At 37.9% G+C, this 27,810-nt stretch overlaps 1 protein-coding gene across 2 annotated transcripts in view; it reads left to right on the top strand.

The window, feature by feature from the left end:
* Positions 1 to 27,234, top strand: part of LOC136878834 (leucine-rich repeat transmembrane neuronal protein 3) — a 29,253-nt gene extending 2,019 nt beyond the window's left edge. The window contains exons 2-3 of one of the 2 annotated variants that reach the window (XM_067152360.2): positions 14,138 to 14,860; positions 25,752 to 27,234. In XM_067152360.2, coding sequence (XP_067008461.2) covers positions 14,138 to 14,860; positions 25,752 to 25,822 — 794 coding nt within the window. In that variant the 3' untranslated portion in view covers positions 25,823 to 27,234. Of the gene's footprint in view, positions 1 to 14,137; positions 16,194 to 25,751 lie in introns of those variants that run through there. The other variant, XM_067152359.2, reaches the window with a different exon arrangement.
* Positions 27,235 to 27,810: the final 576 nt, after the last annotated feature.

The following is a 27,810-nucleotide window of genomic DNA, read 5'->3' as shown; positions in this document are numbered from 1 at the left end:
CTGGGAATCGACAAGCAAACAGCACATAACGGCACCAGTTCGATAGTGGTGGTTGTAGTAATAGTTATTTTCATGGACTGTTCGTCCCTCTGCGAAATCAGGTATGAAGTAGGATGAATCTTCGTAGCAAGATCTTACGACAGGATGCCCTTCCTGGTATCAAACTCACCAGAGGAGTTAAATGAGATGAAATAAATGATATGATATATGACAGTAGGAAGGGAGAGGGTCCGCCTCTGTGGTGTAGTGGTTTGCGTGATTAGCTGCCACCCCGATTCGATTCCCGGCTCTGCCACGAAATTCGAAAAGTGGTACGAGGGCAGGAACGGGGTCCACTCAGCCTCGGGAGGTCAAATGAGTAGAGGTGGGTTCGATTCCCACCTCAGCCATCCTGGAAGTGGTTTTCCGTGGTTTCCCACTTCTCCTCAAAGCAAATGCCGGGATGGTCCCTAACTTAAGGCCACGGCCACTTCCTTCCCTCTTCCTTGCCTGTCCCATTCAATCTTCCCATCCCTCCACAAGGCCCCTGTTCAGCATAGCAGGTGAGGCCGCCTGGGCGAGGTACTGGTCATCCTCCCTAGTTGTATCCCCGACCCAGAGTCTGAAGCTCCAGGACACTGCTCTTGAGGCGGTAGAGGTGGGATCCCTCGCTGAGTCCGAGGGAAAAACCGACCCTGGAGGGAAAACAGATTAAGAAGAAGAAGAAGAAGGAAGGGAGAGGGTGAAACCTGTCGAATAGCAAAAAGAATGGACAAAACGTAAAATAAAACACCTCAAAACAATATAATAATAGATTTATTGCAGCCAATGGCCAATAAATGCATATACAGATTAATTTTCTTCACTATATCTCACTATAGATTTTGTTCTTTTCAAGCAGTCCTGTAGGTGATAGCGTCCACATTGTTTACCACAAAGTTCACAAAAGCAGAGTTCATCTGGTGAATGAAAAGACTTTATTTTACATATAAACCCCCAAACTCCATGGCACTACAGCCCTTGAAGGGCCTTGGCTTACTAAGCGACCGCTGCTCAGCCCGAAGGCCTGCAGATTACGAGGAGTGTCGCATGGTCAGCACGACGAATCCTCTCGGCCGTTATTCTTGGCTATCTACACCGAGGCCGCTATCCCACCGTCAGATAACTCCTCAATTCTAATCACATAGGCTGAGTGGACTTCGAACCAGCCCTCAGGTCCAGGTAAAAATCCCTTTCCTGGCCGGGAATCGAACCCGGGGCCTCCGAGTAATAGGCAGGTACGCTACCTCTACACCACGGGGCCGGTCTTATTTTATATATACGATGATGAAATCCATGCACAGCAAACCGAGTCACTGTGTGCCTAAGAGCGTAGTTGGAGAAATACTTTCATAATTAAATTATTCTTCTTTATCTGTTTACCCTTCAGGGCTGGTTTCTCCCTCGGACTCAGCGAGGCATCCACCTCTACCGCCTCAAGGACAGTGTCCTGGAGCTTCAGACCCTGGGTCGGGGATATAAGTTATACAACTGTGGAGGATGACCCCCAGTACCTCGTCCAAGCGGTCTCACCTGCTATGCTGAACAGGGGCCTTGCGGGGTGATGGGAAGATTGGAAGGGATAGACAAGGAAGAGGGAAGGAAGCGGCCGTGGCCTTAAGTTAGGTACCATCCAGGCATTTGTCTGGAGGAGAAGTGGTAAACCACGGAAAACCACTTCCAGGATGGCTGAGGTGAGAATCGAACCCCCCTCTACTCAGTTCACCTCCCGAGGCTGAGTGGACCCCGTTCCAGCCCTCGTACCACTTTTCAAATTTCGTGGCAGAGCCGGGAATCGAACCCGGGCCTCCGGGGGTGGTAGCTAATCACACTAACCACTACACCACAGAGGCGGCATAATTAAATTCTTGTTTCAGAATTCGGTAAGAGGAAAGAAAGAAACATTTGATAAATTAGGAACATGCTCCTCAGTAGGGAATAAATGCTTTCCGAGTTTAAAAAAGGAATATAATAGTGCTGAGTCGGGGTCACTGCCGCCGCCGCTCAATACGTACTGCATGATAGATATTTTCGAAATAAAATATCCAGTCAATACCGCACGTCACTTTAATATGGAAAAGTTATTACTATGCTAAGTGGTAGCCTACTGAGTAGACAAATATTTCAAACTAGCTGAAGTAGCCGTCGTTGACGGGAAAAATTACTTAGCAGGTGCACGATAATATTTTTAGTCCACCCCTCACGTTGTTCTCGAGATTCTGAGGCGCATTTTATAGCAAGCTTTTGCTCATCACTGACGAACCGCTTAGCTCTAATTGAAAAGTTATTTACTAGAAAACATTGCTCCTGTTTAATTCCACCTACCTGTTTTCATGAGACTATTTCAAAATTATTGGAAATGGTGGAAATATTAGCTATTTCCAATAAGGACTTATGCTTATTTCATCATCTGCAATTCTTTCTCTTTGTAGTAATAATCACTAGAAGAAAACGTAGCTGCAGAATTTTGACATATTTTATCTTCTACTTCATATTTTTGGCTTTTTAAAAGTGATAAAATTGGAACACTAGAAAATTTACCTTTGTTATTCATTACATAGAAAAAAGTAACGAGAGGAGTTGGCCGTGCGGATAGGGGCGCGCAGCTGTGAGCTTGCATCCGGGAGATAGTGGGTTCGAGCGCCACTGTCGGCAACCTTGAAGGTGGTTTTCCGTGGTTTCCCATTTTCAAACCAGGCTGTACCCTTAATTAAGGCCACGGTCGCTTCCTTCCCACTCCTATCCCTTTCCTATCCTATCGTCGCCATAAGACCTATCTTTGTCGGTGCGACGTAGCCTAAAACAATTGTAAAAAAGAGAGAGAAAATAGTAAACTTTCAGCCAGTATTCCAAGTTTTACACTGTATACAGAATTCTAGGTTATGTAGTACTCATACTGGGTTAGAGAATTTTTAGTGTAATGGTAGGCCTTCTTGCCTTCTATCAGTCACAATTAAGTTGGAAGTTTTCATTATGATGGTAGACCCACTTGCCTACTGCCAGTCAGAAACGCGTTGGATATTTTTCATTACAATGGCAGACACTCACTCTCCACCTACTTTTTACATCCTTAGAAAGAGTGTCCTTGAGGTTTTCTCAACTGAAGTCAGCATAGGTCATTACAGTGACGTCACCAGGAAGGTCGCCATTACAAACAATGATATTACGGTATATGAAATACTCCATCAAATGAAAAACCGCACATTTTCTCACTTTTGACAAACAGTACTACACTGCCGATTTAACAGTCCAAAGTTCCAGAGCTGAAATTACCAGGCCGCAGACAGCCGTGAACACTTCCCTGCCATTATTCCGTTAAGTGTGCTCATTCTTACCAGTAACTCAGAGTAGGTATCGAATAGCTGAAGTACTATGATGAACCAGTGTGTCACGTACAAGTAGTACCTATCAGAAAATGTATGAATCAGAGGAGTGGCATGCTAAAGAAAAGAGTTATCTAACTCCCCAGCTACTTTCCGCATATATTCAGGCAGGCTGTTATACTCAGTACGCAGCAGCTACTTTCCACCGATATTCAGACAGGCTGTTATACTCGATACGCAGCAGTATTCCCATATATCGGAGATGAGCGTAACAGAAGGCACAAAGCACATCACAACAAACAATGGTCAATGTTAGGTTATTGTTGAGCATATCAATCAGTCAATACGAATCTGCATTTAGGGCAGTCGCCCAGGTGGCAGATTCCCTATCTGTTCTTTTCCTAGCCTTTTCCTAAATCATTTCAAAGAAATTGGAAATTTATTGAACATCTCCCTTGGTAAGTTATTCCAATCCCTAACTCCCCTTCCTATAAATGAATATTTTCCCCAGTTTGTCCTCTTGAATTCCAACTTTATCTTCATATTGTGATCTTTCCTACTTTTATAATCGCCACTCAAACTTATTCGTCTACTAATGTAAATCCACGCCATCTCTCCGCTGACAGCCCGGAACATACCACTTATGGTACAATTCGTTTAGTTTTGCCAATTGCCACCTTTTCAATACAATAAAAATATATTACAAATTTACATATTTATTATGATGTTTACATGGTACATGTTTCGCTCCTTTTCGTGAGCATCATCAGCCAAACTATCATTAATCTAAGATTGTGTAAGATCATAAAACAATTCTTTTGGTTCAAGATTACTCCTATAAAACTAATTGACAATCTTAAAACATTTTAAAAGTCACACAACAATAAAACTATGTCTTAAGTTAACACTATTTGTCTAAAATCTTCTTCAGTCCAAACATTTTATCGCCGAAACTCATCCGGTGAACATCTTTTAAAATTGTTTAAAAATAAGAATAAAATAAAAAACTTTGAAATCTGGCTAGTTGCGTTGATTCCCGTTGCTTAACTTGTATAATTGTCATTAAAATTTCATAACAGTATTGAATATTTTCTGCAGTTGATAATTGTCATTATGGTCGATAGACTTGTTCTCGTTGCTGGAGTAACATTTATAAAATGTATTGGTATTAATTTATATTATCAATGGGGTAAAATTGTTCGTGAACAAACTTGTTGATGAAACACTTTTTGATGTGATATTGGATTTAAAATGTTCTCGAACGTTCCATAATGGCTTGTTAGTGTATCTGTAATGAAAGATAAAAATTATATGTTTATGGTTGTATGATTGTATTTCAGTTTAACATCTTATTGGAAGAATTGTCACTTACTTTCCTTTCTGCTGCTTAATTGTTTGATATTACTCCTAGCCTCTTGAGAACTACTTGTTATCCTGTTTGCACTTCTTGTGTTGTATGAGTGAGTGTGGATGAGTTTACGTTTTGGCGGGAAGGGGGAAGGGGAAGTTAAGGTAGGCGGCGCATTGGTAGCTGCAGTAGACTGTGGAGCTGATAGTCTAGGGGAAGTGAGGGGAGGAGTTGAGTTTGTTTGTGTCAATAAGCCATTAACTTTTATCGGATTAAAATGTTTATAGAATTTATTTATATCTGATTTGAGTATTTGTATTAGTTCTGGTAATTGTAATAAGATGAGATTATTTATTTCTATTTCGCCATTTAGGTTTTTATTTTTATTGTATTGTTGATCTAAACGAATGTAAGTTATATGTTTTCCAATTCCGTCATTTCTTTTCCTTTTCTACTCTTCTTAAGATTTTTAAATCCCTTTCAATAGTTGTAAAACTGTGTCCAGTTTCTTGCATGTGTGTACTCATTGCAGAATGTTTCCTGTGTTTGGCTGCATTTACATGTTCAAGATATCTTATTATAAAGCTTCGGCCAGTCTGGTCAACGTATGAAAAATTGCACTCTGCGCACGTGAGCCTATATATTCCAGATCCTTGATATTGATTACTATTTGTATTAACTTTATTGTGGTTGAAGAAAACGTTTCGGTTCGTGTTTTGGGTCTTGAAGGCAATGTTGATATTTTGTTTTTTGATGGTATTAGTGATTTGGTATATAGCTGGGTTAGTAAATGTGAAAGTTGCAAATTTGGATTTTTTGTTTTTATCTGGTACAAGATTAGTGGCCAATTTTATTTTCACCTTATTAATGATTTTGTTAATCTTTTCTATTTTGTAACCGTTATTGAGTGCTAGATCTTTTATAAAATCAAGTACTTTCTTTAAATTCTTGTTTGTTAGTGGAATTTTTAGGGCTCTGTAAACCAAACTCAAAAATGCAGCCTGTTTGTGAGAGTTGGGGTGGAGTGACTCGTTTTTTATCGTTACTGGAGTGAACGTCGGTTTTCTATAAATCTGGAAGTCAAATTTGTTTCCTGCTCTCTTTACATTTTTTAAACAATTTTAAAAAATGTTCACCGGATGAGTTTCGGCGATAAAATGTTTGGACTGAAGAAGATTTTAGACAAAAAGTGTTAACTTAAGACATAATTTTATTGTTGTGTGACTTTTAAAATATTTTAAGATTGTCAATTAGTTTTATAGGAGTAATCTTGAACCAAAAAAATTGTTTTATGATCTTACACAATCTTAGATTAATGATAGTTTGGCTGATGATGCTCACGAAAAGGAGCGAAACATGTACCATGTAAACATCATAATAAATATGTAAGTTTGTAATATATTTTTATTGTATTGGAAAGGTGGCAATTGGCAAAACTAAAGGAATTGTATCACAAGTAGATCTTCAATACGGACAAGGAAAATGAAGTTTATAACCTGCAATGTAATGGCCAACCAGGCTAATAATAAGATTAAAAACAGATTCATTAATCTTAAGGTAAAGATTGGTAAGATCGCAAAGGACATATATTTTTTTAAAGAATGTTTAAAATCCAAACTGGTACCTAAGTTTTTGAAATCTGTACAAAGACGAAACTTATCTATGCCAAATTTAGTAGACACTCAAAACAAAATAAATGAAATCTGGCTAAAAAAACGAGATAAAAACACATTACAGAAAAAAGTCGTTTTTAAACTTACAACTTCATCGTACACATTTAGAAATCTCTGACCTTCTAACCCCGTTAGAATGGCAATCAGTACAACAATTTACTAATGACAAACTCGTTGGTATATTAGAGAAGAAACAAAGAACTATAGAAAACAAAATATCACATTTAAGAGAGAACAAAACAAAATACGATAAACATAATACAAGAATAAAACAGACTAACTCAGACCTTAAAAACATCACAACCACTGTAAGTTTATCAGATGTCACCTTCACGGATAGTGAAATGAGCTTACTGAATAAAGGATCAAAATTTAATTGGCCTAACCATCATCAAATAGAAGACGTAATAACCACTGTAGCTGAAGTAGAATCTAATATAGGGAAATTGCCTTTAGAATCGCAAAGTGATACAAGATTCGAAGTTAAAAAGAAACTTCCAACCTTAGTAAAAGAAATAAATAACAACTTAAATCCCGACCTCACTAAACAAATCAAAGAATTAAAATCTAAAATCAACGAAAGCAACATAATAGTAACCAAAGCTGATAAAGGAGAAACTACAGTTATTTTAAATAAGCAAGATTACATTAAGAAAACAGAAGAATTTTTCTCAAATGGAGCCTATTCGATAATACAGAAAGATCCTACAATCAAAATTTTACGAAACCTAAAGAAATTACCGTACTTAAAAATTCGTCTTTTCTCTTTAATGATCTAGAATGTCAGAAACTGATAAATATGAATACCAAAATACCAACAGCCAAAGCCATGCCTAAAAATCCATAAAGCTAACATACCTATGCGACCTATAATTAACTGCATGAATAGCCCAACATATAAGACCTCTAAATTTATACATCATTTTTTGAAAAAGCACTATAAATTTTACAATAATTCTACAATTAATAATTTAATAGAATTCTATGATAAACTAAATAAATTCGAACTGCAACCACATCATAAAATGTGTTCATATGATATAACTAACATGTACCCTTGCATACCGATCAACGAAACCATTAATATAATCAAATAAATTTATTCAATCATAGTAAATTAAGTATATGTGAAATAGAAGAATTCATAAATGTATTAAGATTTACTTTAAATAATAATTACTTCACATTTAATCAAAAGATATATCAGCAAATGTGCTGAGGAATGGGTGATCCTGCATCAGGTATACTAGCTAACATTTATATGGATCATTTAGAACACGTTAAAATTTTAAAAAACATAGATGGACTAAACCTTTGGCTGAGATACGTGGATGACACGTTTGTTATAATAGACAGTAAACTGAACAATGGTGATAATATTTTGGATTTCTTAAATAAATTAGACAGTAATATAAAATTCACTAAGGAAGATGAAAGGAACAATTCATTAAATTTCCTAGATATAAATGTAGAGAGAGCAGGAAACAACCGACGTTTACTCCAGTAACAATCAAAAATGAGTCACTCTACCCCACCTCTCACAAACAGGCAGCATTTTTGAGTTTGGTTTACAGAGCCCTAAAAATTCCACTAACAAACAAGAATTTAAAAAAGAACTTGATTTTATAAAACATCTAGCACTCAATAACGGTTACAAAATAGAAATGATTAACAAAATCATTAATAAGGTGAAAATAAATTTGGCCACTAATCTTGTACCAGATAAAAATAAAAAATCCAAATTTGCAACTTTCACATTTACTAACCCAGCTATATACTAAATCACTAATACCATCAAAAAACAAAATATCAACATTGCCTTCAAGACCCAAAACACGAACCGAAACGTTTTCTTCAACCACAATAAAGTTAATACAAATAGTAATCAATATCAAGGATCTGGAATATATAGGCTCATGTGCGCAGAGTGCAATTTTTCATACGTTGGCCAGACTGGCCGAAGCTTTATAATAAGATATCTTGAACATGTAAATGCAGCCAAACACAGGAAACATTCTGCAATGAGTACACACATGCAAGAAACTGGACACAGTTTTACAACTATTGAAAGGGATTTAAAAATCTTAAGAAGAGCAGAAAAAGGAAGAGAAATGACAGAATTGGAAAACATATACATTCATTTAGATCAACAATACAATAAAAATAAAAACCTAAATGACGAAATAGAAATAAAGAATCCCATCTTATTACAATTACCAGAACTAATACAAATACTCAAATCAGATATAAATAAATTCTATAAACATTTTAATCCGATAAAAGTTAATGGCTTATTGACACAAACAAACTCAACTCCTCCCCTCACTTCCCCTAGACTATCCCCTCCACAGTCTACTGCAGCTACCAATGCGCCGCCTACCTTAACTTCCCCTTCCCCCTTCCTGCCAAAACGTAAACTCATCCACACTCACTCATACAATACAAGAAGTGCAAACAGGATAACAAGTAGTTCTCAAGAGGCTAGGAGTAATATCAAACAATTAAGCAGCTGAAAGGAAAGTGAGTGACAATTCTTCCAATAAGATGTTATACAGAAATACAATCATACAATCATACAACCATAAACATATAATTTTTATCTTTCATTACAGATACACCAACAAGCCATTATGGAACGTTCGAGAACATTTTAAATCCAATATCACATCAAAAAGTGTTTCATCAACAAGTTTGTTCACGAACAATTTTACCGCATAGATAATATAAATTAATACCAATACATTTTATAAATGTTACTCCAGCAACGAGAACAAGTCTATCGACCATAATGACAATTATCAACTGCAGAAAATATTCAATACTGTTATGAAATTTTAATGGCAATTATACAAGTTAAGCAACGGGAATCAACACAACTAGCCAGATTTCAAAGTTTTTTATTTTATTCTTATTTTTAAACAATTTTAAAAGATGTTCACCGGATGAGTTTCGGCGATAAAATGTTTGGATTGAAGCAGATTTTAGACAAAAAGTGTTAAAATATTTTAAGATTGTCAATTAGTTTTATAGGAGTAATCTTGAACCAAAAGAATTGTTTTATGATCTTACACAATCTTAGATTAATGATAGTTTGGCTGATGAAGCTCACGAAAAGGAGCGAAACATGTACCATGTAAACATCATAATAAATATGTAAGTTTGTAATATATTTTTATTGTATTGAAAAGGTGGCAATTGGCAAAACTAAAGGAATTGTATCACAAGTAGATCTTCAATACGGACAAGAAAAATGAAGTTTATAACCTGCAACATACCACTTAGTTGAGCAGCTCTCCTTTCTCTCAATTCTATCCAGCCCAAACTTTGCAACATCTTTGTAATGCTACTCTTTTGTCGGAAATCACCCAGAACAAATCGAGCTGCTTTTCTTTGGATTTTTTCCAGTTCTTGAATCAGGTAATCCTGGTGAGAGTCCCATACACTGGAACCATACTCTAGTTGGGGTCTTACCAGAGACTTATATGCCCTCTCCTTTACATCCTTACTACATCCCTTAAACACTCTCATAACCATGCGCAGAGATCTGTACCCTTTATTTACAATCCCATTTATGTGATTACCCCAATGAAGATCTTTCCTTATATTAACACCTAGATACTTACAATCATCTCCAAAAGGAACTTTCACCGCATCAATGCAGTAATTAAAACTGAGAGGACTTTTCCTATTTGTGAAACTCACAACCTGACTTTTAACCCCGTTTATCAACATACCATTGCCTGCTGTCCATCTCACAACATTTTCGAGGTCACGTTGCAGTTGCTCACAAACTTATCTGTTACTCTATAGAGAATAACATCATGCACAAAAAGCCTTACCTCTGATTCCACTCCTTTACTCATTACAAGAAAACATAAAGGTCCGATAATACTGCCTTGAGGAATTCCCCTCTTAATTTAACATTTGTGGGCTTTCTTTATTATAGGCCTTCACATTTAGTTTTCTTCCGATTCTGTGATATTAGGGCATCTAATGTAAAGTGATGCATTTGCTGGCGAGATGTAGTGTTTACAGTGCACTATGTCTTCTGGTATGAGCTATATCAAATTTGTTACTTTCATTGACCTGTCTCAGTCTCATCCTTGTCTTTGACAATATGAAAGTAACTGAGGTAAGAGTGATGCTAGTAATACCATTGCTTATGCAGCCAGTCCGTTATGAATGGTGTGAAAATATCGCTCATAGGGTCGGTTGGTGCATGCATTTCAGTGGGCTTGGCAGACTAATATGTAATAGCACCAGCTGGCTCGGCGAGGAAAGCAACGGGAAACTACCTCACTCATTTCCCTACTACGCCTCTTCAACAATGCCTAGGCTATTTATGACAGCTGTTGGGGGAGCTGCAGAGGATCAAACCAGCCTTCAGGCTGAGTACCCAACAAACAAACATACATACATACAATGTAAAGTGAGTCCTCCTTTCCTTCGAATTGTCGGACCCCTTCCATTTTTTCTCTCTGATTAACGTTACATAGACAATGGTTGCGTAGTTGTATTTCCTCTTAAAACAAGAATCGCCACCACCAATCTTATCATAGTCGGTATAGCAACAACAGAATAAGACATAGATGATCGGAAATTGTATTCTCTATGACTTATGATATGTAGGCCTAGTGCTTTTCGATACGACGATTAACATAGGTAATTATAAATTACATTTTAGGTCCTTCCCCTAAACTACCTTTTCAACCAGCGTGGATAAAATTATTTATAGTGTACACTGTAGTTCGTTATTTCCAGACTTTACATACCAATTTTCATTAAATTCTATTAACCCATTTTTTTTCGTGGTTCGGTGTTGATGTGAACTTAGCAACAAAAATCTAAATTCATGAATATCTCTGTTATCATAGCTGGTATGGTAAAAAAGTATAAGACATAAATGATCCGAAATGTAATACCATATAACTTCAGTTATGTAATAATTTTTGATAGGACAATAACATATATATTTGCAAATTAAATGTTAGACTTTCCCCTAAACTACCATTTCACTCAGCATGAATAAAATTATTTATGGTCTAGATTGTAGCGACTTATTCCCCGACTTTATATACCGATTTTCATCAAAGACTCTTCAGCCGTTTTCTCGTGATGCGTGTAGATACATACAGACAAACAGACAGACAGAAATTACGGAAAATTACAAAGTACATTTCCTTGTTACTGTGGACATGACATACGGAAATACCATTCCTTTTTAATTCTGAACAATGTACAGACAAAACTCTTATCTTATTCTTCTTTTTCTTCTTCTTTTGCTACCGCTTTTTCCCACACCTGTGGGGTCGCGGGTGCGAACTGCGTTGCACATGTGGATTTGGCCCTGTTTTATGACCGGCCCTTCCTGATGCCAACCCTACGTGGAGGGATGTAATCACTATTGCGTGTTTCTGTGGTGGTTGGTAGTGTGGTATATAGACAAAACTCTTATCTATATATAAAATAACATGTCCTGACTGACTGACTGGCTGGCTGGCTGGCTGGCTCATCATCGCCGAACCAAAACTACTGGACAAAGAAATGAAATTTTGGGGAAACAATTTTTAAAATTTAGATACTCACTAAGGGAGGATTTTTGGATACTCCTTCACTAAGAAAGTGAAAAGGGAGTGAATTTTTAAAATAGGCATATCTCAAAAACTCAACAGGTTTTTTTTTTTTTTTTTTGCTAGGGGCTTTACGTCGCACCGACACAGATAGGTCTTATGGCGACGATGGGATAGGAAAGGCCTAGGAGTTGGAAGGAAGCGGCCGTGGCCTTAATTAAGGTACAGCCCCAGCATTTGCCTGGTGTGAAAATGGGAAACCACGGAAAACCATTTTCAGGGCTGCCGATAGTGGGATTCGAACCTACTATCTCCCGGATGCAAGCTCACAGCCACGCGCCTCTACGCGCACGGCCAACTCGCCCGGTAAACTCAACAGTTAAAAGACATGAAAATTGGTATTTGGAATCTCCTTAAAAAATAAAGAAATATGATTTTTTTTGTTTTCGGAAAATCCATTTAAGGAGGGTGAAAAGGACCAAAAAAAAGAGGTTGAATTCCTTTTATGAGGATACTTATATCTCAGAAACTGATGATGTTGCTTACTGATGATGCTTGTTGTTTAAAGGGGCCTAATATCAAAGGTCATCCATCGGCCCACTGATGATGTTTTTTTGCTATGGGCTTTACGTCGCACCGACACAGATAGGTCTTATGGCGACGATGGGACAGGAAAGGCCTAGGAGTTGGAAGGAAGCGGCCGTGGCCTTAATTAAGGTACAGCCCCAGCATTTGCCTGGTGTGAAAATGGGAAACCACGGAAAACCATTTTCAGGGCTGCCGATAGTGGGATTCGAACCTACTATCTCCCGGATGCAAGCTCACAGCCGCGCGCCTCTACGCGCACGGCCAACTCGCCCGGTACTGATGATGTTACAGACATGAAAATTGATATTTGGAATCTCCTTTAAAAAAATAAAGAAACACATTTTTCTTTTTGTTGTTGTCTTTTTGTTTCACTTGAGAGAGGACTGTTTCTCACATGTACAGTTCTATGTCGCATATTCCAGAGTTAGCTCTGTCAGTAGTCTAGCCATCTTAGCCCCAAAAGACAATACCACACACATGGTTTACAAAGAGTTTCTTGGGTAAATGAAACTCAATTTTTCGGTGAGTTTTTATACTTTAGGGATGTTCAGATAATGTCTTAGTGCAGTACCAGGAACGATTACTTTTATTGAATTACCAAATCTACGCGAGCGAAGCCACGGGTAACAGCTAGTTTTATATATATATAGACTAGCTATACTACCCGGCGCTGCCCGGGCATTTTATTGTTTCCTTTAGATATTTCATTACCTGTTAATTATGTGTGAAGAGAATGTTTGTAGATTTCGTTATTGTGGTGTTGACTGATTAAGAACTATTTTGTAGTTTAGAACTTATTGTTGTGTTTAATTTCAAGTCGTATAGATTATTTTCTTTCTCGTTAATCAAAGTAATCTCAGTAAGTTTGGATATTTTCTAAATCACCACTTTTTGCCATGCCTATGCAGCTGATCCGGTACTTAAATGGCATCCAGAGTGCCCCAATAGAACTCGGCAACCGTGGAAACTATGGATTCGACGCTGACATTGGTTGTTTTTTATTATTCTTGTACGTCATTCCCTCCCATAGGTTTGCCTCCAACATAAAATACTTAATTACAACTAAACTATCAAAGTACTGTATGATTTTAGCACTATATTTAGATCAGAGGAAAGTAAAACACCTTATAAAAATAAAAAACAAAAGTATATGAAAAGGAATTAAGAAACAAATGATAGTTTTTTTACAGTTGCTGTAACATTTTGCTCGAAGGACTTAACAGGTTTTGGAAATGGGCGACCCTGTTGTGCTTGCGTTGAAGCATCTAGACAAACCTTCGCGTGTTGAGTTCTGCCGGTGGTTTATGATTGAAGTGAAGTCAGGACTTTCTTTTGGAACCTCAGTTTTTCATTTCTTCAAATGAGGCCACGTCCAGCATCTTCTGCAATGTTCATTAAGAAGGGTCAACTCAGTCCTATTGTAAATATTTTCCGGGCCAGTTTTATTTTGCCCACCTGGTATAATGAAGGATGTGTATGAATAGATTTACTTGCTTTCATATGCAAGTGCTGGTTTCAAGTGAATTACAAGTCTTTTGTCTCCAAAAGTCACATGTATTTTTAATCTTACAAATTATAAAATCCTGTAATGTTCAATTATTCAATTTTCTGTTGCAGGCATCATGCAGACTGTAACTCTGGTGATAGCTGCACTTCTTCCCATGGTTAATGGATGTGGCTTAGTATGCGACTGCTTTGCAATACGAGGTTTCACGTCACGTCTCTTCCAGATCTCTGAGAATACTTTTTATTATAACATCGGCGTCATGTATGCTGCCAATTGTTCGGATCGTAATTTGTCTGGTGTACCTTATGGTCTGCATGACGATGTGTCAACCCTGTTTCTAGATCATAACAACCTCACACACCTCAGTAATAACATATTTGCAAACAAGGGATTGCAAAAACTTGATGCTTTATATCTCAACAACAACAGCATCAGCCTAATTGAAGAGAAAGCTTTCTTTGGTCTTAATGGTCTTCAAACATTAGTCCTAGATGGAAATAAAATAACTACACTGCCTTTAAATGTCTTTGAACCATGTGAGCATCTGAAATATATTTCTATGAGAGGGAATAATCTGATTTTATCAGATTCCATATTCCACGATAAAACCAAATTTCTGCAGACTGTCATGATCTCTCATTGCAATCTGAGAACATTACCTAAAGATTTCACTTCAATGCAGCTCAGTGACTTAGATATCAGCAACAATGATTTAGGAGATAATATTGTTCTGAACTTTCCAGTTCAGTCACTAAAAATATCAAACAATAATATCATTGACCTAACTAAGGAAGGAACAAAGCTCTCTTCACTGAAAATCTTAGATTTACGAGGTAACACTTTGATTTATAAACCAGATACCACTTTCCAAGCTCCTAAATTAGAAATATTGATGTTGTCTTCTTGTAATCTGACAAATGACTTCAACCATTTACTTAAAGATGCCACTGAATTAAAAATTCTGGAACTTAGCAACAATAATATAAATGAGATGAAATCTTCTGTAATAAGTACGCTTGTAAATTTGGAAGAGCTCCATCTACAGGACAATAACATCAAGATACTTAGTCCAAATATTCTCGCCAACAATAAAATGTTAATCAAAGTTAATCTGACAGGAAATCCCCTAAATTTTCCACAGGATGGAACATTTTTAAATTCATCATCCCTTAAGTTTTTATATATGTCATATTGCAACATCACTAAATTAACATCTGAAAGTCTTGAGAATACACATTCAATTCAAATATTAGATATACGTTATAACTACATTGAAGAAATTGATGAATGCTTTCATCATTTGCTTCACCTAGAACGGTTGTTTCTTGATGGTAACAGGATACGGACTGTGAATTCAGAAGCATTCATAAATAATATTCATCTCGTAGAGTTAACTCTTTCTGGAAATCCGCTGATGATACCTTCAATGGAGCCATTCCTTCATGCACCTTCCCTGAATGTTTTAGCTTTGAATTTCTGTAATATAACGTACATACCACCAAATACATTTAAGAACACTCCATACTTGACTTCACTTTCACTATGTAATAACAGTATAAAAACAGTTGATATCAGTGTTTTTCAGAAGATAAATAAGTTGGAAAATTTGGATTTGAGAGGTAATCCATTGATATGTGACAGTCGCATGAAACAAATACTGAGTTGGTGTCTGAAGCACGGAATAGAAGGCCATGCAATTTGTGCCGTCCCTAAAGGTGACTGGAAGATGTTGGAACATCTGCACTTGGATGATAATCCTGTCTCATTCCCCGAGAGTGTGTCTAGTATTGGCAAAGAACTTGAAGTGCAAGAAAGAAAACAAAATAGAATATATACACCTCAACAACCGTCATCTACCATGATGTACCTTTTGTTGATTGTAGGTCTCATAGCTGGTGCTGTTGTTGGCGTGATCCTCGAGATAGTCATATCGCGCCGGTACCGCTGCTTTTCTCTGGGAAGAGAAAGTCTTCATGAAGAAAGACTCATAAGAAATGACCAGTAATTGTGTCACTTCTTCTTGTTTGAGTATTCTTTTAATAGGAAATTATATAACAATAATATGAGGGAACAGAAGTGTTGTTGAAACCTCCTCAAAAACAGGTGACCCAATTAACTAATTGTATCAAACATATGTATAAAATAATAAAACAATTGTAGAAAGTTTGTCCTATGGCCTTCAATTATAGTTTTCTGGGTCCTGAGGACCCAGGAGTTCATTCCTTGCATTGAAACCATTAAAATGAGCAGATTTGGTCAACTATGGTATTTTGACATTTCTCCTTCCAATTTTAAACAGCATAATAAAATGTGGTCTGTGGATATTTTCATTTGGAAATATATGAGGATAAATGTGAAATTTCCTGTAAGTCAGATAATATGTTTTCTCATGCTGAGGTGACAGACAAGACAACAATTTTGATATTGATCCCACTCATTATAAAATGGCCCAGAAACAGTTATAAAAGTTTATTCCTGGTCAAAATGACAGACAGACAGACAGACAGACAGACAGACAGACAGACAGACAGACAGACAGACAGACAGACAGACAGACAGACAGACAGACAGACAGACAGACAGATTTTTCAATTTTATTTTAGTAGATTAAAGGCTTTGCAGTCTATTTAGAGAATGTAAGCACTCCAGGCAACCAATTAATCACCCTCTTGATAACACACTTAATACCGGGTACCACCAGCTATGGCCTGGACAACTGCCTGGATTCAGTAAGGAAATGACTATGCGAGATGCGACATCGAAGTGAATCCATTCGCTCGTAAGGAAACACTGTCATTCCAACAATGTACAGGGATGCTGATGTCTGTGTTTCAGCTGCTACTCCAAATAATCCCACGAATTTTTGATGGGATTAAAATCAGGAACTTTTGCAAGCCAAACTAACTGCCATTAGGGTGCCTGAATGTTCCTCAAACCATGGACTCGTGTGTTGAGCCTTGTGAACATGAAGGTCATCATCTTGGCAGATGGGAGTGTCCACAGCATAAACATCATGATTACCAGGAAAGGAAAGTCCAGATACCCATACTGGTTCATGTTTACAGTTACCTCAATGAGTGGGCCAAGTCGTGGAACAAATAAATACTATCACACTATCGCAAATCAATCTCCTGCTTGAACTACACCCTTCATACACTATGGCTGTTGGTGGATAAAAGACTCATCGGAGCGCATTACACTACACTACACTACTACAGTCCAGTGTTGAAGTTCTCAAGCCAAATGAATACATCCAGGTGTGAGCAGTGGCCTCTTGCATGGTACTCAACTCCAAATGCTCTTCGCATGCAGTTTCCTCCTCATTGTTCATTCAGGAATCATTTGGGATGCATAAGCATTTACAAATTGCCATAATTCCTGTTGGGTTTGAAACTGATTTAAATGACAAAGCGGGACAGTCTCATCAGTCCCTCTGGTTTAGGATCTTTCTGTGACCACAGTTCTGATGGCATGTTTCACATGGTACACCATTCCTCATAGACACTTTAGACAGTCTACATTGATGCACCAGTATCGGGCAACTTCATTCTCTGTGTGTCCATAGGCACACCCAAAGACAATGGTGCCTTTTTTGTCACTCTGTCATTTGCATCGACCCATTCAGACAAGTCATGTGCACACCCCCCACCCCCACCCCCACCCCCACCCCCACAATGAGCTCATTGAAGACTGCCCTCTTGAGAAGCCAGGTAGTAGAAATAAAGAAATGGATGTAGAAGAGTTGGGATTATTGAGGAGAGGTTATCTATTTGAAGATGTGGAGTTTGTCCTTTTCTAAAGCTCCCTCTCCCTCTTCCCACACTGGCCTATCATTGTGTTTATTCTATTATGTGTTCCTATTCATGTTCCTATATTGCTATATATGACTTAATTTTTCTCAAGTTATGCACAATTATTGCTACCTTGAATGATGTATTCTATTTATGGTAGTGCTGGGTAAGAATTTATTAATGTTATGAATTTAAACATAATCTACTGTATTTTTGTTCAGTGATACAAAAGGAAGCTATATTGCTTAAGCATCTGGGAGATAGTAGGTTCGAATCCAACTATCGGCAGCCCTGAAAATGGTTTTCCGTGGTTTCCCATTTTCACACCAGGCAAATGCTGGGGCTGTACCTTAATTAAGGCCACGGCCACTTCCTTCCAACTCCTAGGCCTTTCCTATCCCATCGTCGCCATAAGACCTATCTGTGTCGGTGCGACGTAAAGCCCCTAGCAAAAGAAAATATATTGCTTACATTTAATATATATTTGCCACCAATGCTATTTGTCAAATTTGCAAAGAAATTTGGTCTGATTTGTATACATTCTCTCCTGGGTCGTCTTTCCCACGTGTTCACAAAATGACAAAAAATACAATTTAGAACTTCCCAATAAAATATCAGTATATTCACAAAGTTTGTTTTTCACTTTAGTATCACTTCTCTTGATAGTTTATTTGAGTACTTGGTGTTTAAAATATGAGTTTCTTTGTTACACATGTGAGCCAAAAAGTGTTATCATTCATAGGTGATTGGTATGTTTTTTATTGTTTATTTTGTGTTAATTGTATTAATACACTCTTCAACTTGCACCCCTTAGCATTTTTTTTTGCTAGTGATTTAATGTAGCACTAACTCATTGAAGGTTTTCGGTGATCTAAGGATGGGAAAGTGAAAGGATTGGGAAGATAGCAGGCATGGCCTTAATTAAGGTACAGCCCCATCATTTGCCTGGTGTGAAAATGGAAAACCACGGAAAACTGTCTTCAGAGCTGCCGATGGTGGGATTTGAACCCACATACCTGTTAGCTTGCATTCACGAGAGGGTGGGTTCGAACCCCACTGTTGGCAGCCCTTCAAGTAGTTTCCCATTTTTACACCAGGCTGTACCTTAATTAAAGCCATGGTTGTTTCTCTTCCCAGTCCTATCCCACCAAACCATACTGTCTGTGTCAGTGCAACATAAGGCAGATAGGGTTTATTTTAAGTTTCAGAGAATGAATAGAATACTCTTCTCTCCCAATCATGGATGAACTGATCAGAGTAACTGACCTGGTACCCCATTATATTATTATTATTATTATTAATTTTACAATTGGATTTACATCGACACAGATAGGTCTTACAGTGACAATGGGATAGGAAAGGGCTAGGAGACAAAAAGACAAAAAGAAGCAGCCGTAGCCTTAATTAAGGTAGAGCCCCAGCATTTGCCTGGCGTGAACATGGAAAACCACGGAAACCATCTTCAGGGCTGCTGACAGTGGGGTTCAAATCCACTACCTCCCGAATGCAAGCTTACAGCTGCGTTCTACCAACAACACAGCCAGCTTCCTTGATTTATTCACTTCTTCTTCTTCTTCTTCTTCTTTTATGACCGCATAGGATCACTTTAGTCAGTCTATCGTTCAGGTCTCTTTGAAGGGACTGTTCGGACTTTGCGGTCCTCCCAGTACTTCTTCAGATGCTCCGATCTTCGTGCCCTTTCCTTAGTTGAAAATATGCGTGTTGTTGGTTTGTTTCATGTATTTTTTCACTATTAAACCAAATCTCAACTTTATTAGTAATTCTGTAGTTGCCTGACCAGAAACACTGCTCTTCCTACCAGGCCATCTCACTTATACCAAATATGTTTAAATTTAGGGGTCTATCCTTTTCAAATTCTCTGAAATATCACGATTCAAATTCCTAATATTCCATACTCTGACTCCTGTTATGTCAGTGTTCCTCTTCCAGATAATCGTCCCCACCCAGAGATCAAACTCAATCAACACTTTCCCCAAACGGAATCCATCATCAGTATATCATGCTATTAAACAGAGTTAGCTGCTTGTCCCCTGGAGACTCTTTGGGGATAATCTTCCTGACACTACCTGCAGATAAAAGGGTTGCCGCCAACAATGTGTTAAGCACAGCGACAGTAGATGACGGTGGTACTTGTATTTAGGGAACGCATTATTGTTGCACACATGTACTCTACTATGTAAGTACAGTACCTAATTATACTGTAGTGCATGTTTCATTTATTGCTTTCTTATACTGTAGTTTTGAGCAAAAATATAATAATGCAGTTTCAGTGCTATAAGAAAATTCATTTTTTACATTTTCTCATTTACATATATTATTTCAGCCATCTCCCTTTGGAAATGTATAACTAAGATTCATTTTTTGTCTGTACATTGGTCAGAATTTAAAAAAGGGTGGTATTTCTGTATTAGCAAATTCACACTAGGAAGGAAATGCATTTCTTAATCTTCGGTCATCTCTGTCTGTCTGTCTGTCTGTCTGTCTGTCTATTTGTGCCTATATGTACAGTATATATGTAATGTATGTACTGTATGTGCATCATGAGAAAATGGCTAAACAGAATTGAATTAAAATTGGTATATGAAATTGGTGAATAAGGCGCTACTATCTGTCACATCACAGTGTCTAAAGGCAATGTCTTGTCTATGCAACCATTCTTTACTGTCCTCAGCTCCTAGTTTCATTTCATAATAAGAACCATAATGGAGACTCTGTGCTAAGTCTTGAAGGAATTTTTTCCTCGGCCTTTCTTCCCCGTGATTTTTCCTTCCAGCAGATTGGTGAGAAAGGTGTTGTGGCACAAGATGTGGCCAGTGAATTTAGCTCTTCTTCTTTGTATCATTAAAGTCAGTTCTCTCTTCCCTTGAATTTCTTCTAGAATGCTTTTGTTTGTTCTCTTTTCAATCCATTTAATCCTGAGCATTCGTCTCCAGACCCACATCTCAAACGTTTCCAGTCATTTCCAATCCTGATCTCTGATTGTCCAAGATTCACAATCATACAATAGCACACTCCATACAAAAGAAATCACAAATTTCTCCCTAATTCCAAAATCTAAATTAGCACTGATTAAAAGATTTCTCTTATTAGTAAACGCCTGTTTGGCAAGTGCTATTTGCCCTTTGATCTCTTTGCTGCACCTATTTCATTGGTGATCAGGCTTCCTAGATAAGGGAAACTGTTGACTTGTTCCACTATCTTGTTATTAAGCTTAATGTTGGTGTGAATTTGTTCAGGATGTTTACTACTCACAACTAATATCTTGGTCTTCTTGACATTAATGTTTAAGCATGATCCTGACAATGCTGATGACAATACATTCAGCATCTTAGACAACTCTTTCTCGGAGTCTGCTATAATTGCTATGTCACCTGCATATCAAATGCATTGGATATGGTGCCCATTTATGTTTACTCCTTTGGTATTTGCCTTAAACTTATTTATGGACAGGGCGAGTTGGCCGTGCAGTTAGGAGTGTGCAGCTGTGAGCTCGCATCTGGGAGATAGTGGGTTCGAACCCCACTGTCGGCAGCCCTGAAGATGGTTTCCCGTGGTTTCCCATTTTCACACCAAGCAAATGCTGAGGCAGTACCTTAATTAAGGCCACGGCCACTTCCTTTCCATTCCTAGGCCTTTCCTGTTCCATTGTTGTCATGAGACCTATGTGTTGGTGCGACGTAAAGCAATTAGCAAAAAAAAAACTTGTTTACGGTTTCTTCATGAATACATTAAAAAGGTGTGGTGAGAGAGAGCAGCCCTGCCTTACACCTTCCCTGATTTTTGCTCTCTGGATACTTCCTCTGATATCTACAATCATTGTCTGTCCTTCATAGAGTTGCAGTATCAGCCTCCTGTCTCTCCAGTCGAAGCCGGTAGCTTTTGAACAGTTTGTCCGAACTCACGTTATCGAAAGCCTTTTCAATATCTATAAATGCTAGAAAGGTGTTCCTATTAATTTCCAACCTCCTTTCTAATATTGTTTGAAGAGGTAAGGTGGCTTTTCTTGCTCCCATTCCTGTCCTAAAGCCAAACTGGTCCTGATCGATTTGTAAATTTAATTTGTTATTTATCCTATTTTTTATTATTGATAGTAGTACTTTGGATGTATGAGAGAGCAGAGTTATGGTTCTGTGATCGGAACATTCTACACTACTTCCCTTCTTTCGTATCATAACCGTTTTGCTTTTGGTGAAGTCTTCTGGAATTTCACCTGCATCATAGCATCTGCAAATCATAGCAAATAGAGGTTCTTTCAGTTTCCCTCCCATATTGTTAAGCAGTTCTCCAGGTATGTTATCTGGACCGGTAACTTTATTTTCATGTAACCGCTGAAGTGCTGATTCAAACTTCCTCCTTGTTATTGTAGGACTTTTATCATCTTCCTCTACTTCATGTTCTGGTTCAATGCACCTTAGATCATTCACCACATTTTCTCCTTCATACAGCTGTTCAAGGTATTCCTTCCACCGTGTACTAATGTCATCTTTATCTATTAAGATTTCCCATTTTTATCTCTTACTACAGAGCTCTTCACTTCATGTTTCTGGTTTAATATTTTAATGCTCCTATACGCTCTTTCCGTCCTTCCTTCAACTATATCTTTTCTGATATTCTCAGTTACCTCAACCATCCACGCTTCTTTTGCTCTTCTACACAGAGTTGTAATTTGATTTTTGACTTTTCTGTATTCTTCTTGGGTTCTGTTGTGTTCCCTCTCCTGTACTGATTTCTCTTCACTATTAGATCCAATATTTATCTAGTAATCCATGGTTTTCTTGGTTCCAATCTTCTTGTTCCCAGTGTTTCATGAGCTACACCTAACAAACTTTCTTTTATAGTATCCCATTCCAATTCTTCATTTCTTTTTGTTAACTTGTTTGTTTTTTGTACATAAACATCCATAGTTTGATGGTCTTTTAACTTGACTAAATCTAAAGGTTTTGCTATTCAGTGATTTACTATTTTCAGTTGGATACTGCATCTGGCCATGACTAGGCTATGGTCACTGTCAATCTCTGCCCCAGGATAGCTGTGACTAGTTTTGACTAGATTGCAATATCTTCTCTTGACAAGGATATAGTCATTTTGATAACGGGCAGTGTCACCTGGGGCTTTCCAAGTGTATCTCCTGTGTAATGGAACGTCAAATAATGTGTTCGACACAATCATATTGTACTGATCACAGTAGTCTAGTAACCTCTCCCCTCGTTTGTTCCTGACACCTAGACCAAACTTTCCAATTCCTTCTCGGTCTGATTGCATTCCAACAACACCATTGAAATCTCCCATGATTATGACATTATTTGATTGCTTTGTCAGATTCCAAATTTCATCAATGTTCTCATACATTTCTTCTATTTCTTCATCCAAGCTGTTCGATGTTGGAAAGTACACTCGAACAAAAACCAGATTCCTGGAATTTGTTTTGATTGTTGTGACTAGAATCCTCTCATTAACGTGATAGGTATTCATCACGTTACCTGCCCAGTTACATCTAATTAGCAGTCCTACTCCATTACTGCCTCCACTTGTACTACCACTATAGATCATTCTAAAGTCATCACTGTAGAAATTACCATTTCCTTGCCATCTTATTTCACAAAGACCCAGAATAACTAGTTCTCTTTCATTCATGACAATTTTAGCTTCTTCTAATTTTCCTGCTTCCAGCAGCCTTCTCACATTCCACGTTCGAATTTGCATTGACTCGTTTATGTGAGGATTTCACTTAATGACGACCTGGGAAGCCTCGTTCCTTTCCCTACCGGATCTTGGTTTCTATGCTTGATGATCAGTAAACAATACATCTTGCTGTGACAACATCATGGTTGCTTAACTTGGGATTAAGTAGTGCAGTGGTTTTCCGTTGGCTTCTGCACGCAACTGAGGCTGCCCCTGACCTGGGGAACAGACGCCCACTGTAACCGCCCCTAACCTGGAGAACAGATGTTACAAGGATTTACTCCACTAGGTTCTTCCGCTCTCTCAGTCGTTGGGAGTGAGATTCCTCTTCCGCCTTCAAGACCGTTGACCAGATTTCACCTGTATTCCTGGCAAGGGGCTCTTACAAGGTGCTACCAACCGGGCCAGGTTTTTTTAAAGAAGTGTTACTCCTCTATCACTTGCCTTTTGTCCTGACTTGTGACAGGCAGAGCCTGGCTTCCCAAAACGAGGGTCCAGGTTGGTGGGGTTGCTACAATCTCGACTATAAATAATTTTATTCACACAGGATGAATTGGTAGTTTAGGAGAAGGCTTGCATTTAATTCTCAAATAACTATGTTATTAGTGGTCCTATTCATTAACACCACATAACAAAAGTTATAGATTACAGTTTTTTTTTTTTTGCTAGGGGCTTTACGTCGCACCGACACAGATAGGTCTTATGACGACAATGGGATAGGAAAGGCCTAGGAGTTGGAAGGAAGCGGCCGTGGCCTTAATTAAGGTACAGCCCCAGCATTTGCCTGGTGTGAAAATGGGAAACCACGGAAAACCATCTTCAGGGCTGCCGATAGTGGGATTCGAACCTACTATCTCCCGGATGCAAGCTCACAGCCGCGCGCCTCTACGCGCACGGCCAACTCGCCCGGTGATTACAGTTTTACTGTACCAGCTATGATAACAGAGATATTAAGGAATTTAGATTTTTGTGGCTTACTCCACGTCAACACTGAGTATCGGTAACACGGTTATATTTTTCAATGGCGGGGGTGGTGGATTTTTTGTCATAAGGTGAAAAACTGTGTGGTCATCAGGCGATAACAGCAAGGGAAATCGTATCAGGCCATAACAGCAAGGGAAATTGTAAAGATGACTATCAAAATGAGAAAAATATTGTGCAGAAACATCCTGAAAGGAGGAAGAAGGACTCCCTTACCCTAATAACACAGACATGGAAGAAAATAAAATATGAAAAAGCTCATAAAACTGATCAGCAATAACATTGCATCAACTATTATCTATGGTGATGTGTTGTTTTTGTCTTCTCCTGCCACTCATTTCCAATAGATGGTATTACTACTGTGTGCCCAATCGAATAGCCTGCCTGAATATTGGATAGAAGTAACTGGGGAGTAAGTTTTTTTTTTTTTTTTTTTTTTTTTTTTTTAATTTCTTTGCATGGCATTCCTTAGGTTTATACATGTTCTGATAACTACAGGTACATGAGACACTGGCTCATCATACATTCCAGCTATTTGTTCCCGACAATCAGGTGCTGATAGGAATAGAAAGTGTGCACACTTAACAGAAAACTGTAGACCAATGTTCACCGCTGTCTGTGGCCGAGTCATTCTAGCTCTCGAAGTTGGCAATGTTGGAATGCCAGCATTGTATTGTTCATGAAAAGTGAGAAACTCTGTCGTTTCTCATTTGATCGAGAATTTCATAAGACAGAATAGCTATTAAAGGCAACATTCCAGTTGATTAATATTGCATTCTGACAAGAATATTGACCTCATTGTAATGACCTATGTCGAGTTCAGTTTAATATTTGCCTGTGTCTGTTACAGCATCACGTGAAAATGGATGGGTGGGTTTTAATGAAACTAGGTATTTCAGTTTAGAATAAGGTCGAACAGAATCATAGCTATAAGTTGTTGGGGGGTGCTTTAGAAGGGGCCTAAAGCATAAAACTATATATATCACTCTTGTGGTTGGTTTTACACAAAAATAGCTCGTGGCTATTTTTTGTTCTATACTTCTTTACAATAGAGGCAAAAATAAGGGAAATATCAGAGGCAGTCATGTGAAATTTTAAGTCCAAGAGCTGGTACTAACTTTATAGACTGTTAAGAGATTTGCTATGGAGATCGTTCCAGCAATGTTTTAAAGTCTTTGTATATCTGTCAGTGTTTTTTAAAATGTTAACCTTTTAACATTAATCCGATTCTTGGCTTTCTTTTATACAGGAAGGAAGAGATCAATTCAAGATGCAAAAAAATCTGCCACCTGGGCAACTGCCCTAAATGCAGATCAGTAATGATTGATTGATTGAAAAATATGGAAGTACAAGGGGCCACAAAGAGCAAAGAAGAGAGTACATCACAATAAGCTGCTGACAGGAAGATTTTTTAAAATTTGCTTTTCATCCCACTGACACAGATAGGTCTTTTGGTGACGATGGGATATGAAAAGTCTTGGAGTGGGAAAGAAGCGGCTGTGGCCTTAATTAAGGTACAGTCCCAGCATTTGCCTGGTTTGAAAATGGCAAAGCATGGAAAACCATCTTCAGGGCTGCCAACAATGGAGTTTGAACCCACTATCTCCCAGAGGCAAGCTCACAGCTATGCATCTCTAACTGCACGGCCATCTTGCCTGGTCTGACAGGGAGAGGCATGCCCGCTACTGTGCCTCAGAATCTGGTGAACAAAAATGTAATTATGCACATGCTAAATGATTGTGCCATCAACGATGGGTACTACAGCTAGTTTGTGTCTAACGTATAAGAGGCATTGCAAATGATAAATATCATTATTGATCCATATTGAAGATACTATATGTAGGATGCTAAATAGTTTATTGTCACCTATTCAATACATTAGAAATTTTAAACATTTAGGAATTTATCATTATTTCCATATGAGACATGTTTCACCCTTCTTTGAGGGCATCATCAGTCATAGTACTACCTCGAGGCATAAATCAGGTACCTGATTTGTAATTAAATTGTAAATACTAAGATATAAAATTGACATATTACAGGGGGAAAGTCAAGAGAAAAACAATGTTCAATGTTCAGCCGTTGGCTGTAAATTATCAGTTGTGAAGGATAACAGCATCAAAATGTTAGGGTATGTCCTACAAAGGATGACTTAACATATTAACATGGGGCAGTTTAAGGGAAAGATAAATGACTTGCTCTAATAGGTAAGACCACAGGGTATTTGACAATGTCCAGCAGCAGTGGTCCATATGAAGTATTGATGTTATATTATCAGAAATGTTGGTAACTGTTATTAAAATCTCATTAGGAAACAGTGTTCATTGAGAAAACAATGTTCAGATCACACTGCATATTACTGTGTAGTTGCCTTGTTAATACTGCAATCATCAACCAATGGCAGAAATAATGTGATGCACATTGGTGCCAGACATTTTGTATCCTTTCTCCCCCAAACTGCTCCCTTGTAAATATGTATTATAAGCTTGTAATTTTCCAACCGTTCAATAGAATAACAAAAATATTACCGTGTAGTTGTGCTGGCGTAGATGATAATTACAAAGACAATGGTGGAATTTAACAGTATCATAATTTATTAAAACCATGTTTTCTTTCTATCCCTTGTATACCAATACAAAATTCTTGATTGTTGCTTCAATTGATTGGCTAAGGATGTTCTAGGTCATTAGCCAATAAGATAAGGGTAGTATGAATAAAGTGAAGTAAACTGAGTTTCCTTCTATTTTCAAGAGCTGCTTCTCTTTCTGATGAATAAAACAGAGCAATCTGAGCTAGCTTACTGAGACCTCACTCCTTCCTGGTGCATGTAAGAGTTGCTTCACATTTCATAAAGTTGACTTCTTGCTCTCACTCTGGAATTCTCTCTTTAGAAAACTGAAGTAACCTCAGCAGATGATTCCAGCTTCAAGCAAGAAGTTGTTTTGTGGAAATGGCTATTTTTATGAATGTACAAAGATGTCAGAAAATGTACAAGGACTATTTCTAACTTGACACCAATGTCGACAGGGTGCACTAATAAACATAAAGAGAATGTGAATATTTTTAAAGTACCAGAGTGATCTGGGTTTCCAAAGTGGAGTAGCTAAGAATATAGGTGTAGATCAGAGTACTGTGTCTAGGCCTATAACATTTTCAAAGATCTTGGACAAAATACCATGCAAGTGGATAAAATTTACATCAACAGGCATCAATGAATGAATGGCACTAAAGATACATTTTTCATTTCACTACTGGAGTCATTAATTGTACCCATGTAGAGATTAAATGGCCTCATGAACACGGGGATA

Source organism: Anabrus simplex, chromosome 8 (genome assembly GCF_040414725.1).
Source record: "Anabrus simplex isolate iqAnaSimp1 chromosome 8, ASM4041472v1, whole genome shotgun sequence".
Taxonomy (NCBI): domain Eukaryota; kingdom Metazoa; phylum Arthropoda; class Insecta; order Orthoptera; family Tettigoniidae; genus Anabrus; species Anabrus simplex.
This window is presented reverse-complemented; position numbering and strand designations above follow the sequence as displayed.